At 44.2% G+C, this 15124-nt stretch overlaps 1 protein-coding gene across 1 annotated transcript; it reads left to right on the top strand.

Moving 5' to 3' along the window:
- The first annotated feature begins 1432 nt into the window (after positions 1–1432).
- LOC310851468 (guanylate-binding protein 1-like) lies at positions 1433–13852 on the top strand. Its single transcript, XM_083753925.1, has 12 exons — positions 1433–3777; positions 4080–4845; positions 5556–5776; positions 5979–6106; positions 6639–6748; positions 7415–7620; positions 7771–8004; positions 8431–8711; positions 9766–9978; positions 11186–11288; positions 12080–12273; positions 13255–13852. The coding sequence occupies exons 3-12, from the start codon at positions 5602–5604 to the stop codon at positions 13378–13380; spliced, it is 1770 nt and encodes a 589-aa protein (XP_083610051.1). The 5' UTR covers positions 1433–3777; positions 4080–4845; positions 5556–5601; the 3' UTR covers positions 13381–13852.
- Positions 13853–15124: the final 1272 nt, after the last annotated feature.

The following is a 15124-nucleotide window of genomic DNA, read 5'->3' as shown; positions in this document are numbered from 1 at the left end:
CCCTAATTTGGATGAAAGGCTATTACAACAAAAATGAAAAACCCAAGGGCAATGATGGTTTTTAAAAGTGCATCAGCCACCCAAAGGCCTCTTTTTTCCAGTGTGATAGGAGTCTGAAACTATTCCCCATTCCTCGCTTCTTTACGTGAAGCTTTTTGAAACAAAGTTATGAATTTTTATTTTTTGGCTTGTTAGCTTGTTAAATTAAATGCAGCTTGAATCAGTAGCTGGGATTTGTGCACCTCTGTGCTGCAAAATAAAGGGCATCACCCCAAACTGAAATGTCACTGCATTTATGTTCCATCTTCCCTTCAAAGAGGTCAGCGTGCTATGCATCTTTTTCTCTTCACCCATTTTACCCTCACAACAACCTTGTGAGGTAAATTACACTGAGATGGCCCAAGGTCACCCAGCGTACTTCATGGCTGACGGGATTTCAATATACTCTGCTCTTGTTATTTATTTTATTTACTTATTTACTTTCATCAGGTCTATCAACCAATTTTTTTTTATCGTGATAGAGCTAAAACCAAAATTTAAAATACTGACCAGGATTTCTCCAACATTGTTCCAATCACATTTGCAACTTCTTTTTTTGCCTGTCAGTTAGCTACCAAAATAAACCATCCATTTATATTTATATACTGTACAAGACTGCTGTGAATATAATATGTGGGGGTGCGGACACTGTCTTGAGATTGACAGATATGAAAGAGGGACATGGAATAAAAATGCAAGCTTGTAAATAAATCCACACAAGTTACTAGCCTGCAATGTTATTAAAATAGCCCACCAAGAATTATACATTTCCTTGCTAGCTACAGAGGAGGCGAGTCACAGAAATGCAGGCTGTTAATTCCGATTTCAAGCTATTCCACTGAAAGGGCAATGGGAGCTGCAAAGAGACTTAGGGGCTAGTTGATAATATATTAGTCATACTGTACTGTTGCAGGGCAAATCTGCTGTCTCACTAGTACCATTAATTACTCGTGAGTCGGGTTGAAGAAGGAGTCCCAAAGTTTATTTACTGCAGTAAATAGGTTCAGCGCAGTCACCTCCACTAAGGCTGAATTGGGGGGGGGGGCATGTTACCACTTTTACAGTGGTACCTTGATTCTCAAACTTAATCCGTTCCAAAAGTCTGTTCCAAAACCAAAGCGTTCCAAAACCAAGGTGTGCTTTCCAACAGAAACTAATGCAAAATGGATTAATCCATTCCAGACTTTTAAAAAACAACCCCTAAAACAGCAATTTAACATGAATTTTACTATCTAATGAGACCATTGCTCCATAAAATGAAAGCAATAAACAATGTACTGCAGTCACACAATCAATCAATCAGTAGCTGAACTGGGTTCCACACAGCCAAAAAACAAACAAAAACGCAAAATAAATAGCAAAAACAGACAGACCTGGGTGTAACACTCAAAACGGAAGTGTGGCACTCAAATTGGAAGCGTGGCACTCAAAATGGAGCATGTTTGGCTTTAAAATGTTTGCAAGCTGGAACACTTCCAAGTTTGCAGCGTTTGGGTTCCGAGTTGTTTGAGTACCAAGGTGTTTGAGAACCAAGGTACCACTGTATAGGTTTTAGAAATAAAATCCAATCAAACCGCTGCAGACATTTGCAGAGGGTAGTTGGCAGAATACTCATTGGATACAACTTTCTAGATGTCCAGTCTGCAACTTGATGTGTGTCCAGCCCTTCTAGGGCCCCTCGCTTCCAAAGTTTTGAAGCCTACATAGATACAAGCCTACATACTAAAGAAAGGAGAATTGTAGGCTGAGATTTATGTTCACCTAGATAACAAGCCTACATAAGGGGAGTTGTCCTTGGTAAGCTGGCACAGCCAGACTCCCATAATTTTACTCTTCAGAAGTTCACTCCCTGAATGCCTTATCTTTGGTATTTCCAGCAACTGGGCTATGTGTCTTTTATGAACAAAAGGAAACTATTATGAACCAAGGATTTTAACAGAACTCCAATATATCATTCAGTTGGGGCTTTTTATAGGTTTCTCACACAAAACATATTTTGGGGGCCGTTGGGGTCCCCCTACAATACCATTGGCCGATGCTACCTCAATTAAGAATAAAGACAGGAATGGGAATTTCTGTGTAAACTCAAGGTTATTTTGATGGGGCCTGATTTCAGTATACCTTTCTGATATGCCTAATGTTGGGGTGGGAATTAATTGCATATAGAAGTTAATTTGTCTCACTGATGGTCTTCTTATATTCATGGATGCATATGTCAGGGGTGGGCTGATCTGATCAGAGCATCAGTCCCCTCTGTTATCCATCAAAGCAACACCAACAACTTGACAAGGATAAACGTCTGGAGGAATAATCTACTACTGACAGAATATCACAACACATAATAACAAGGGCTCATTTCCTCATCTTCCAGTTGTCACTTGCCAGCAACGCCCTTCTGCTTTATATAAGTGACAAACAGACCAGTCCCTGAGAATAAATCAGTGAAGGGAAACCCTCAGCTCACAGGCCAAATTAGGCCCACCAGGGACCCTAATTTCAGAAATGAGGCCATTTCCCTCAAACCATGTCCACCTGCTCCACATCTGGCTTTGTATGTAACACCTGGTGTGGGTCAGATAAAGTTGCATCTGCAATGGGACAATCGGAATAAATAATAAAGATTAGCAAGGTTGACATGGCTGGGGAGGAGGGCGCTTGCAATAGCTTGGCTGAACCACTGTGAAAAATAGATGCAGAATGAAAAATAGAAGGAAAGGGCAGAAATCACTGTGTTAAAAGTAGAGTAGGAAGAAAAAGATGGGGAGAGGATTCCTTTAAAAGTGGAGTAAAGAATGAAGTATAATTTTTTTGGCATGTTCCTGAACGGAGGAATGTAGCCGTATATATTTATTTTGATTCCTCGGATTTCCGCAAACCATAAAACAGCACAAACAAAATTAAAAATTGTGGGCTGGGCAGGGGAATTAAAACAGGACAAAACAAGAAAACAAAAACAAGGTGCACCTGCAGAAATCTGTTTATGTGCCCTACCAGTACATAACTGGTGAAACAGAATTAATAAATTAGAAGGTGGGGACAAACATAAAAGGTAACACCTACTGGTATAAATTACTACCCAGATACAAATTGAAATACATATGGGCCTCAACTAGTCTAATGCAATTTGAATGGTGGGATGGGGAGTAGATTAACAGCTAAACAAAGTTTACATGTGGACAAGCCCTATGGGAACACCTTCTCACAGACCATCCTGCCTGCACCTTAAGGTCAGTGGATGATGCCTTACTGATGGTCCCTGCGCAGGATGAAGTGCATACCTCTGGGACCAATGGAAGGACCTTTTTAGTGGTGGCTCCATTGCTCTGGAAGGTTCTCACTAAGGCGTGCCTAGCCAGATTATCATTTTGTTTTAGAAAGCAGGTGAAGGCACACCTATTCCAGCAGGGGAATTGTGATTGAAGTAATTTGAAAACAGTTTGATGCTGCTTCTTTTGTTCGCAAGTTCTTGTGTGGCTTATTATGATGATGTTGTTGTAAAGCACCCTGTGGCCTGTTGGCAACACTTATTTTTAAGCAAAAGGACAAATCAGCATCTGTGTTGGCTACCCCTTGTCATAGACTGTGCTTTTTGTATTGCATTGCCATTTGTAAAGCTTGTGCTGCAATTGATCTGTTTCAGACCAGAATCTCTCCCAGTCCCACCCCCACCTGGAGACTGAACCTGGGACCTTCTGCATGCAAAACAGATGCTGTACCACTGAGCTGCATTCCTTTCTCGTACATTGTTAAGTTGTGGGTGAACATATCAGACGACACAGAGATTCTTCAAACAGCTCTTCTTTATTCAGAGGCCAGAACAGAACTGACTGAAGGGCTCAGTCAGCCTGCTTATATAGAGCTCCAGTACAACGTTACTGTAGCAACTTTCTAAAACTATCCAATCACTGAATGTCACTTTTGATCCTTCATTTGCATAAAAACTATCCAATCACTGAATGTCACTTTCAATCCTTTGAATTTGCATAACTATCTACAGTATCCCCCTGCTGGCCCAGGGTGAGAACTTCAGTACATAACAGACATCTCTATCTTTGGAAATTGCTACTCTGTTTTCCAGGAACTGCTGATGCTCATTCCGAGAAAGAGGCATAAGAGCAACATTGTTTTGGAGAACACAGGCAGAAGTCATTCTTTGTGGAAACATCAGTTAATGCCAGCACTGAAAAAGCTTTCTGTGCAGAATTGGCAAAGATCAAGGGGTCAAAAACAGTGTTCCCATTATGGGTGTATGGGTTCCACTTTCTTCCCTCCTCACAGCACCAAATGGGCAATACTTATTCTGTGCAAACAGGAGAATTTCATATTGACTTAAGCACTGACGTCGACCAGAAATGCCGTAGCTGTGGGCTGAGTCACCAAGTGCAGGGAGCCAAGCAGCTACAGGGCAGCACATCATGTGTCAAATTTAGAGCTTTATGAAGGAATTGTGCAGTTTACCCTGCTCAAACAGTGGGATCTTCTAGCCTCCAGCACCTCCACCTCACCCCTCCTTCTTTAGTCAGCTGAGAACAAGCAGTCCTGCTGGCTGGTTAAGACAGGAAACCAAAAGGGAAACTGAAACCTTTTCTTTAGCAATTCTAATTCCAGTCAAAGCATCTATTAAGGGGAATTAATGTGAGCACTACCATAAAAAGCCACTGGAGTTTGCAGTCGGAGCAGAAGTGTTGTAAACTGCTCCAAGCACACATCTGTGGGAAAAGCTTCAGCAGCTGCAGCCCCCTCCTGAGTTTCCTCTTGGCTGAAGAGAGACTGCTGCCAAGCCAGACCAGCCAGAAAATTACCTATGTGAGTACCACCTTTTCTCTCCACAGTCCTGCCTAGCTGTTAGCTTGAGAGAAACAGCCACAAGCCCTGGTTTTCAGACTTTCAGACTGGGGAAGAAATGACTTGGGCCAAATCAAGGCAGGGCTGGCAGGATACATCTTGCTGAGTCTGGCGAAGCAGCAAATGCTTTCTATTTGTGCCCTGTCTTGCTGGCTATGCAAGGGATTGAGGAAGTAAAGTGATTCTGGCACCTGAGGCAGAAAACCCCACAAATGTCTTGGCAGTGAAAACGCAGTAATAATAAATAACAACTTGCGGCCTTTTCCTGATGCACAAAAACAGCTGCCTGCCCCTCTACCTAATGATAGGGCTCGTCCTGGAGTGAGTGAATAGTTTCATAGTTCTTGAAGAATAGCATTCAAAGATCCTATGGGCAGCCCTTCCTTTATCTAGCTAAGGGATGGGGAATCTCAGGTTCGGGTGCCAACTGTTACCCTGTAGGCCTTGGGACCACACCTCCTCCCCCCAAGAGATTTTGCCTAACTGAAATATGTCCTTTCATTCTGATGTTTTGAAATGGTAGGAGTCGCTCACATTCACTGCTCTGGCCCAGAAGCTTGTCCAAGAGGAAATGCCCTTGGAGAAAATGTTTCCCAACCTCGACCCATCCTTTCCAGGGGAAATAACCTGAGTGTAGAAGCAGAGCTTGGAATTTCTTTTTGTCTCTTTAGATTCCTCAGCCTCCTTCCTTCCTTCTGAACTGCTCAGCCAAGCATCATGGAAGAGCCAATGTGCCTGATCGAGAACAACCCCAGTGAACAGCTGCGGGTCAACCAGGAAGCCCTGAAGATCTTGCAGAGCATCCAGCAGCCAGTGGTTGTGGTGGCCATCGTGGGACTGTACCGCACAGGCAAATCCTACCTCATGAACAAGCTGGCAGGAAAGAAGAAAGGTGAGTCTGCACAAGGAATAGGTTTGCTGGGTAAAGACTTTGGGCTGGATGGGGCCAGCAAGGTACATTCAGATGTTACTTCATTTAGGTAACCGCTTTTTCAGATATCTGAGAATTCCACACTAAGAGGACCATATTCTGAGGTTACTGCTGATCCCCTCGTACCTGATTCCCTTATTCCGGTCTCATTTGATCCCTATAGGCTTCTGTCTGGGGGCCACAATACAAGCACAAACCATGGGCATCTGGATGTGGTGCCTTCCTCACCCCAAAAAGCCTGGCCACACCTTGGTGCTTTTGGACACGGAGGGGCTGGGCGATGTGGAGAAGGTAAGTTGGAGACACAGAGCAGCTATTGCATGGGGGAAGGGCCATAGCTTAGTGGTAGGGCAGCTGCCTTGCATTCAGAAGGTCCTAGGTTCAATCTCTGATATCTCTAGGTAGGGATTGCCTTTTGTGTCTCACGCCTTCATTGGCGCCAGGCAAAAACATTCCTTTTCAACTAGGCTTTGGCTGATTAATATTCTACAGCCTTTTAAAGTGTTTTTTGGGGGGGGTATTGTTTTCTTTTCTTTAACTATTTACTTTTGTTTTTACCTTTTACCCAGAGATCTTGTGATGAAGGGTGGTATATAAATCTTAATTAACAACAACTATACAACAGGAGAACAAGGCTAATCAGGAGCACTTTAAAAGCTCTCAGATGAGGAAGGATGCTCATAGGAGTAATCCAAAGGTGAGATAGTGCGAGCAGAAAGGGATCAACCAGGTTGAGTTCTTTACTGTGTGTAGGGATGCAGCCTAGGTGCAGATCAAGTGTGTAACAGGATTCTGCACTAATTACTTACATCCCATCCTACAGAGCAATACTGCGAATGACTCCTGGATTTTTGCCTTGTCCATTCTGTTAAGCAGCACCTTTGTATACAACAGCATGGGCACCATTGACCAATATGCTCTGGAGAAACTGCAGTATCCTTTGTACAAATGGTGTCAGGCAGTTCACTGCCAGTTTTCCTGCTTTCCAGTCAGAATAGATGGTGTGTAGATGCTTTCGGTAGCAATCTAGCTGTGTGTGCACGCTGGGAAATGCCTCTTTGTACATACATTTATTTTCACGATACTGGATGGTGCAATGTAGGTCACAGTTAGTGGGGACACCGCACTGGTTTCCAGGAAGCACACTAATGGACAAATTCAAACGAAGATGAACGAAACTGTGATAATAAATAAGACAGCAATTTTTAATCAGTTAGCTGGTTAGATTTCTTTGGGAGGGAAACAGCACTAAAAAAGACACCTCTCCAATGAGGCAGCAAAAAACTGTTAATTCATTTAAATGCAAGTCCTTCTTAAAAGAGTCATTCTGCCTTCTCTCACACACACAGAAGGAATGCCTTTTCTAGTACTGTGTCTGCTATGTTGCATGCATACATCATCTGAAAACAAAGCAATTGTGCTTTTTGATTTGGAACTACTGTTTTTATCTAGAAGCAAGGTTTATCTAACTGGGTGACATTTCTAATAAGGGCCTTAGGAATAGTGAGGAGGGATAGAGGAGGAAAGGTGAGGGGTATTTGAGAGATTACTGCCCTGTGAAGTGGAAGAGGCATCGTAATTTCCTTAGTGTGATCCCAGGTATGTGACAGAGCTGACTAAGCGCATTAAGGTGAAGAGCACACCTGCAAAGGACTCTGAGGGTGAAGAGGAAGATTCGAGTGACTTTCTTAGGTTCTTCCCGGCTTTCGTCTGGGCTGTGCGTGACTTTTCGTTACTGCTGAAACTGAATGGGAAACCTATCACTGAAGACGAATATCTGGAGAATGCCCTGAAGAGGAAGAAAGGTATTGAGAGTCGGAGGGATCCTAGCCTGGATGAGTGCCGGATTTAGGACGGTGTGGGATGTTCCCCCTCACAGGGGGCCGAGCCAAGGGGGCACAAAATAATAGCAACAGCAACGATAATAACCTTATCTGTGATTCTCTCTCTCTTAGACAACCCAGAGAAGTTGGACCTTGCCAAGAAATGCATACGCCAGTATTTCCCCAGCCGCAAGTGCTTTGTCTTTGACCGCCCGGCCTCAAGGCGAGCTTTAGAGGAACTGGAGGACCTACCTGAATCTAAACTGAATCCTGACTTTCTGGAGCAGGTTCAGCATTTCTGCAGCTATATTCATGAGCAAGCTCAGGCAAAAGTCATCCAGGGAGGGCACACGGTGACAGGGACATGTGAGTAGAGGCAAAGGGCGTGGGTTGAGTGGCTCATGGGGAATCCTGGGTGGAGAGGCTGGGGTTTCACCCTGAACTTCAGTATCCAGCTGAAGGGTTTATGGACTGGAATACTTTTTTGTTTATAGACCAGAATACTTTTTGGTTGTTTTTTTCTGCAAGAGACTAAGGGCCTGTCGACACTTCCACTTGCCCCAGACTTTTGCACAATTTGTGCTGGACCATTACCACTTATTTGAGAGCTTTTTCATATATCCTGAACTATCTCATAATAATAATAATAAATAATATTTATACCCTGCCCATCGGGCTGTGTTTCCCCAGCCGCTTACATTAGTTCATCATTTATCCAGTTTTACTCATATCATATTCAATCACATTAATATCTTATTAAACCATATTTTTCTCCCTTCCTACCCCTTGCAGCATTGGGGCATCTGGTGGTGACCTATGTGGACGCCATCTCCAGTGGCTCCATACCCTGCATAGAGAACGCGGTGGAAGCCTTGGCGCAGATTGAGAACACAGCTGCTGTGCAGGAAGCCATTACATACTATGAAGCTGAGATGGGGAAACATTTGAAGCTGCCCACCGAGACTATCGAGGAGCTGCTGAAAGTGCATGCCCAATATGAGAAGGAGGCTATTAAAGTGTTCTTGGCACGAGCCTTCAAGGATGTCAATCACGAGTACCAGAAGGAACTTGGGGTATGGGGATTAACTCACCAGTGGGCATTAGATAGGGGGCTCTCAATATCTGATATGAGGAAAACTAGGAAGGATTTTGTGTTGGATGGAAAGCTGGATACTCAGAAATGGGAGGTTCCTTTCTATGGGGCAATGTATTCATTCCTGTCCTAGTTCAGAGCCGAGATGTCAAGGGATGAGATCCGGCTCCTTAGCAAGGTTGTGTTGGCCATTGATTGGATGCCAATGGAGCTAGTTGAGTTGAGCTAAGATGCCCCCAGGAACACGGAACATGTGGCAGCCTCTTGGTTTTGTTGGGATGAAAAAGTGACCCTGTTCCCAAGGGAGGTGTTTAGAATGAGGAACTAACTGTGGGAGGACCAGTTTGAGGAAAGGACAGAGGGTAGTAGGCGGGCCACGTTTTTCAGGCAAAGTAGACTTGCAGCAGGTCCTGTTATTTGAGGCCTTATCCACGCTTACTGTTTGCCCTGCTCTTTCTGAGCTTTAAAGCACGGATTGTGCCTGGAAAGAGCGGGGGAAAGGTAAATGTGAAGAAGCCCTGGGTCTTTTAGCCCTTTCTTACATCTCTTCTCCTTCTGGGTTGACAAACGGGAAGCCAGCTGGCACTCAGCAGAATGGACTTTCTGATCTGTATCTAAGAGTCAGTTTCTCATGGATTTCAGGGGCATTGCAGCCTTCCTCCTGAGCCTCCACATGCAAGATGCAAGCTTCTTTCTACCTTCCCCTGCCCAGTGCTATTTATGATAAGTCTAAAAAGCAGAGTTAGGGGCATTCTGGGTGCTAACTTGCTTATTTGGTTGATGGTGCTGGGAGAGCAAGTAGAGCAACTTTCAGAATAAAGTCCTTTTATTTCATATACTGAAACACACTTTGGAACCATGTTATCCGTTGCTCCCCCTTTGCACTGGTCCACTGGGGCTAGTGCCTGCAACAAGAGGGAGCCCTGAAATCCCTGGAATAGGGAATATAGGACTGTTCTCCATTAGGAAGCACCATTTGCATTTCACCCTGTGCCCCTTCTCTCTTCCCCTCCACTCTTCCCTCTTTCCTCCAGACCCAGCTGCATGCCAAGCTTCTAGAGTTCTGTTCTCGCAATGAGCAGGCATCATCAGATCGCTGCCAGGCTGTGCTTACACAGCTGTTCCAGGACCTGGAAGAGGAGATTGGCAAGGGGAGCTATTCTGTGGCTGGGGGCTACCAGCGCTTTCTGGATGACCAGAAGGAAAAGGTGGATCAGTATTACCTGGTGCCTGGGAAAGGACTCATGGTGAGTCAGACTTGTAGGCACAGCAAAAAGAGGACATGCAACACACCCACAAACCACGTTTAGCTTCCCCAGGGATAAATCCTCTCCTTATAACTATTTTACTGCTCCTTTGCTATAATAGGTTTCTCCAGAGCTGTCGCTCCATCCCAGTCAGTAGCCCTGTCAGCATTACTGTAAGAGACACTGTGGTGCAATGGTTAGAGTGCTGATCTAGGATCTGGGAGAGCAGAGTTCATATCCCTACTTCAGCAACAAACCCGCTGGGTGATCCTGGCTCAGTCGCTACTTCTCTGCTATATCTTGCCTCTCAGCTTTGCTGCAAGCATAAAATGGGGGGGGGGGGTGAGAGCCAAGTACGTCACCTTCAGCTCTATGGAGGAAAGGTGGGCTACAAATGTAAGCCCTGCCTCACTCCCCTGCCTTGCCTGCTCTCTGTGTCAGGATATCAAGCCCTTTATCAGGATGAACTGGCAACAATCCTATTCACCTGGCTTGATTCCCTGTTGACCTCCCAGAGTGTAATATGAGCTCTTCCGGTGCTTCGCACTGTGAGTTGACTGTCCCTCTGTTTCTCACGGGCAGTCCCATCATGTTTACTTTTCAAGCTAGCACTTTGCAGCTGCATTGCATCCATATTGTAACACTCTGCTCAGCCACATTTCTCCCAGTGCAGCTCTGATCCTGAAGTGAATCAGGGTGGGAGAAGATTTCTTAAAAGGATAGTACACCTTGGGGTAAAGCAGAGGAGGAAATGTCTTTTTCAGGTAAATTACATTTTGCTTTAATTGATTAATTAATATCTTGCCTTTTCTTCAAGGAACAGAAAGCAGTGTGAGTTGTGTTCCCCCTATGTTTCTCTCACAGCAGCCCTGTGGAATAGGCTAGGGAGAGAGAGAGAGAGAGAGAGAGAGAGAGAGAGAGAGAGAGACTCTCCAAGATCGCTTCATTGCTGTGTGGGGGACTTGGACCTGGGTCCCCACAGTCTTAGTCATACACTTAAAGTAATACACCTCACTGTCTTCTCTCACAAACCCAGCTCAGCTCCAGATGTGATTGGGCCATTAATCTAGATAAAGTACGAATGGCTACCCTGCCATATCTAGACTGGCCTTCAGGTTTTTGCAGTGTCTTCTTTACTGCATATAGCTTTGCATGCAAGCACAAAGCCAAACAATTTGCCTCACTCTACCCCTCTTCTCCTCTTTAGGCTTCCCAGGCCCTGCAAGACTTCCTGAAATCCAAGGAGGCAGCAGCCCAATCCATTTTGCAGGCTGACCGGACCCTCACGGACAAACAGAAGGAGGTTGAAGGTGAGCCCCAGTTCAGAGGCCTCCTCCACAGACAGGCCTTACAGACCCATAACAATCTTGACTGGGATAATTTTAGCCTCCTCCGTCAGAGGTGGGAGTCCCCACTTCCTATCACTTTTGCTAGTTCCTGATTCCTACCAATTCCCAGGCCTCTGAATGAAAGCCAAACTAGGAACATCTTGGAGGGTACAATGATCAGACCTGCCATTTAATAAATAAAAAATTTGTAATGGCCATTATGGAGGGGTCACTTTGACAGAGACCACAGGATGGAAGAGGAAAATGTTGCTGGGCATATTCTTGTCATCTGATTAAGGGAAGTGAGAAAGGCCCACTAGACTGAAGTTCATTAAAATAACAATGTGATTTCCAATGATATGATAATTTATAAAAGCTGTTTTTTTAATATAAAAAAGCCCTGATACTGAGCTGACACTGTAGCCCAGCTGAAATGTGATGCAGCAAAAAAAGAACTAATGGTGCTGTATTTAGTACACAATACAAATTATAGTAATAATAATAATAATAATAATTAATAATAATGCTACATGCACACCACTCATGTAAAGAACATTCCATTCTCTAAGAATCCTGGGAACTTAGTTTGTTAAAGGTGCTGGGAATTGTAGGTCTGTGAAAGGTAAACTAAAGTTCCCAGAATTCTTTAGAGGAAGCTGTGTTTTTAAATTTGATTTCAGTGTATGTACACAACCTCCAAATAGGCTAATGCAGCCTTTGCCAACCTGTGTCTTAATGTACAATTAGCATTCACCATCTCTCTTTCCCTCTAGTGGAGCGAGTCAAGGCTGAAGCCTCTGCCCGGGAAGCAGAGTTGCATGAGAAGATGAAAGATGAGGCTGTCCAGAGGGCCCAGCAGCAGGAAAAGAGTTTTGAGGAGCACAAAAGGCAGCTAGAAACAAAAATGGTGGAGGACAGGAGGAAGCTACTGGCAGAGCATGAGATGGTGATGAATGCAAAGCTCCAGGTAACAATATCCTTAGTACTGTAAGCCTGATCATTTATGCAGTCCTACCAGCTTTCACTAAAGAGGCTAAAGTCGAAGAAGAAGAAAAAGAAGGAGGAGGAGGAGGAGTTTGGATTTGATATCCCGCTTTATTACTACCCGAAGGAGTCTCAAAGCAGCTAATATTCTCCTTTCCCTTCCTCCCCCACAACACTCTGTGAGGTGAGTGGGGCTGAGAGACGTCAGAGAAGTGTGACTGGCCCAAGGTCACCCAGCAGCTGCAAGTGGAGAAGAGGAGACGCGAACCCGGTTCACCAGACTACGAGACTACCGCTCCTAACCACTACACCACACTGGCTCTCTATAAGACACTATCTATGTGTGCAATTCTATGCATGTATTTTTACCCTACTCTTTAGCCAAAGAAGGCCTCCTGAGCAGCTCATGGCAATCAGTAATAAGCATTCAGGCTTACAATCTAAAAGATACAGCACAAAAAGAAAAGGGAGTGGGAGGGAGGACAAAAAAAGCAACCCTAGGGAATACTTCTTAGTAACGACGTTCTTTTGAGTCTTCTTTCTGGCAGACTAGAAGGAAGCAAGCTTCCTCCTCCTGCTGCTGCTGCCACTTCTTTGGATGATGAACGAGGTCTGGTTTGTCTCTCTTGCCATTATTATTTTTTCTGGGGACTTGTGACCATTGGGGAGCTCTACAACATGCATCCTTCAGGAATCACAGGGCCAGTTTGTGCTAGATGGCACCATTCTAGCTGACTGAGGATGCCTGTGTCATCTTGAGATAGTCTTCAGGGACCTAACATTAGGGGAAAGAAGCAGTTGGACTGGGGGCATATGGAGAAGGGAGGAGGAAGCAATTGCTCACCTGTCTCAATTCACCACCTGAATTGGCCTAGCTCTGTCCCTGTCTCTTTTATTGCAGTCTCCAGCTTTGCTCTGTGATCAGCTGGCATTGACTTTATTCTTTATCCCTGCCATTCCTTAGGAGCAGAGGCGGCTTCAGGAAGAAGGGTTCAAACAAGAAGTCAGCAGGCTTCAGGGCGAGATCCAGCGCTTGAACTCTGCGATGCGACAACAGTCGAGTGGGGGCTCTGGGTGTGTGATCCTTTGAAGCTCCTGGCATTTCCAAAAGGCCCTAAATGGATGAGGAATGGGATGGAGAGGAGAGATCTACTTTGTATCTGGGCTCACTGAGTAGATATCTTTGGTGTGACTTTTTGTGTGTATATGAGAAAAATGATGGCATTTGAAGACAAAATGGGTGAAATTAAACAAGAAGGAAAATCTGATAGTTGATTGTATTCTGTTGCTATAATAGGGTTCATGCCTTGTAACCTTGTCTTAACTATTACGTTTACGTTGCAAATAGTTCTAGCTGTTGCCTTCCAAGCATTCGCATACCTGTGGTTTATTTATTTTGGTTTTATTTTATGTCTGTATTTCTTCGACAGTGATTTATGATTGTATATGGACCATGTATATTGCCACTAGATCCTGTTTAATAACAGTGCATTTTGCAGAACCTTATATAACAGTTTTTGGACAATTAATTAAAAAATATGAAAAATAAATAAATTGGAATCAGCCATGGGTAGAGGCTCTTTGTAAAGTCAAAGTGTCTCCAGCTTGAAACAATCTAAAGACAAGACAGTGTGTGGAAAGTTTATTGGGCTTGGATGTGGGGAAATCGTGCTCAGCTATGAAGCTCCTATGGATGGGTTTTAGGAAGGGTGGAGGGAATCGCCACCATATACATTTCAGATGATATTATTCACTAGAAGCACCTTTATCTCAGGCAAATCTGCTGCATCTTTGCATTGACGGGCTTTTGTGAACAATCCAAAGTTCTTGATTGCCATTAGTCAAATGCAAACCACACCAAATATGGACATCATATTTCCCCCAGGGGAATCAGACTTCTGCTGCTTCTCTCTCATACACAAACACACCTTTGCTGCTGGAGAGCACACCTCAGCTGTGGATATCTGCAGGCATAGCTGCTTCCCATCATCTCACTGACTGCTAAAAAGGTGATCTGGAGCCATGCTATTTGTTGTTTTTCAGACAATTAACACTTCCACACTAAGGTCTGCCAGTGCCGTCCAGACATGGCTGTTCCATGGTCAGCTAGAAGCAGAATTATAAATGTCCACATAATCAAATGTGGCTTGATATTGCAGAGGAAATTTTTACCCCAAGGCCTCAGTCTTGGTCTGTCACTGCCAGTTTTGACCCCATGAGCATATATGTGAAATGTTATTTTGTCCCAGCATGAATCATTTTACACTTGAATTGCATTTGCCATTCCACCACCTGTTCACTCACTTCGGTGAGGTTCTTTTGGTACTCTTTGCAATCTCTGTTTCAACAAATCTGAACAATGATGTATCATCAGCAAACATGGCCACATCACTGTTTACCTCTAAACTCTAGATAATTTATGAGCAAGTTAAAAAGCACAATCTTTGGGATAATACCAGTCTTTGAGAGACTGCACTTTCTTCTCCATTTGGAGAACTGTCCACTTTTCCTACCCTTTGCTTCAATGAACTTAACCAATTTCTGATCCATAAGAGGACCTCTTATTGAATAACCTTAGCAAATAATGTGCCCATTTTCAGTCTCTGTCACTTAGCTCTACGATGGGGGGGGGGGCAGGGTGCAAGCAAGCAAGCAAACACCTATTATTCATACCCCACTCCTCTGCTTTTATATTCAAACTGGTCCAACCCAGAGAACACAATCATCAGGTGAAGTGGGGAGGGTGCAGTACTATGCATGCTGAATCTAGCTGAATCCATTCTTGTGATGCATAGGATCTGGCTGCTCCTGGGATAAGCCCTGCTGGAACAGAC

Source organism: Podarcis gaigeae (genome assembly GCF_964106915.1).
Source record: "Podarcis gaigeae genome assembly, chromosome: 8".
NCBI lineage: Eukaryota > Metazoa > Chordata > Lepidosauria > Squamata > Lacertidae > Podarcis > Podarcis gaigeae.
The sequence above is the reverse complement of the archived record's forward strand: the minus strand, read 5'-3'. Positions and strand labels throughout refer to the sequence as shown.

Coding starts and splice junctions, on each gene's coding strand:
- LOC310851468 (XM_083753925.1), top strand. CDS start 5,602: ATGGAAGAGCCAATGTGCCTGATCGAGAACAACCCCAGTGAACAGCTG. Junction 11,289..12,079: donor CAAACAGAAGGAGGTTGAAG/GTGAGCCCCAGT, acceptor CTTTCCCTCTAG/TGGAGCGAGTCAAGGCTGAA. Junction 12,274..13,254: donor TGATGAATGCAAAGCTCCAG/GTAACAATATCC, acceptor GCCATTCCTTAG/GAGCAGAGGCGGCTTCAGGA.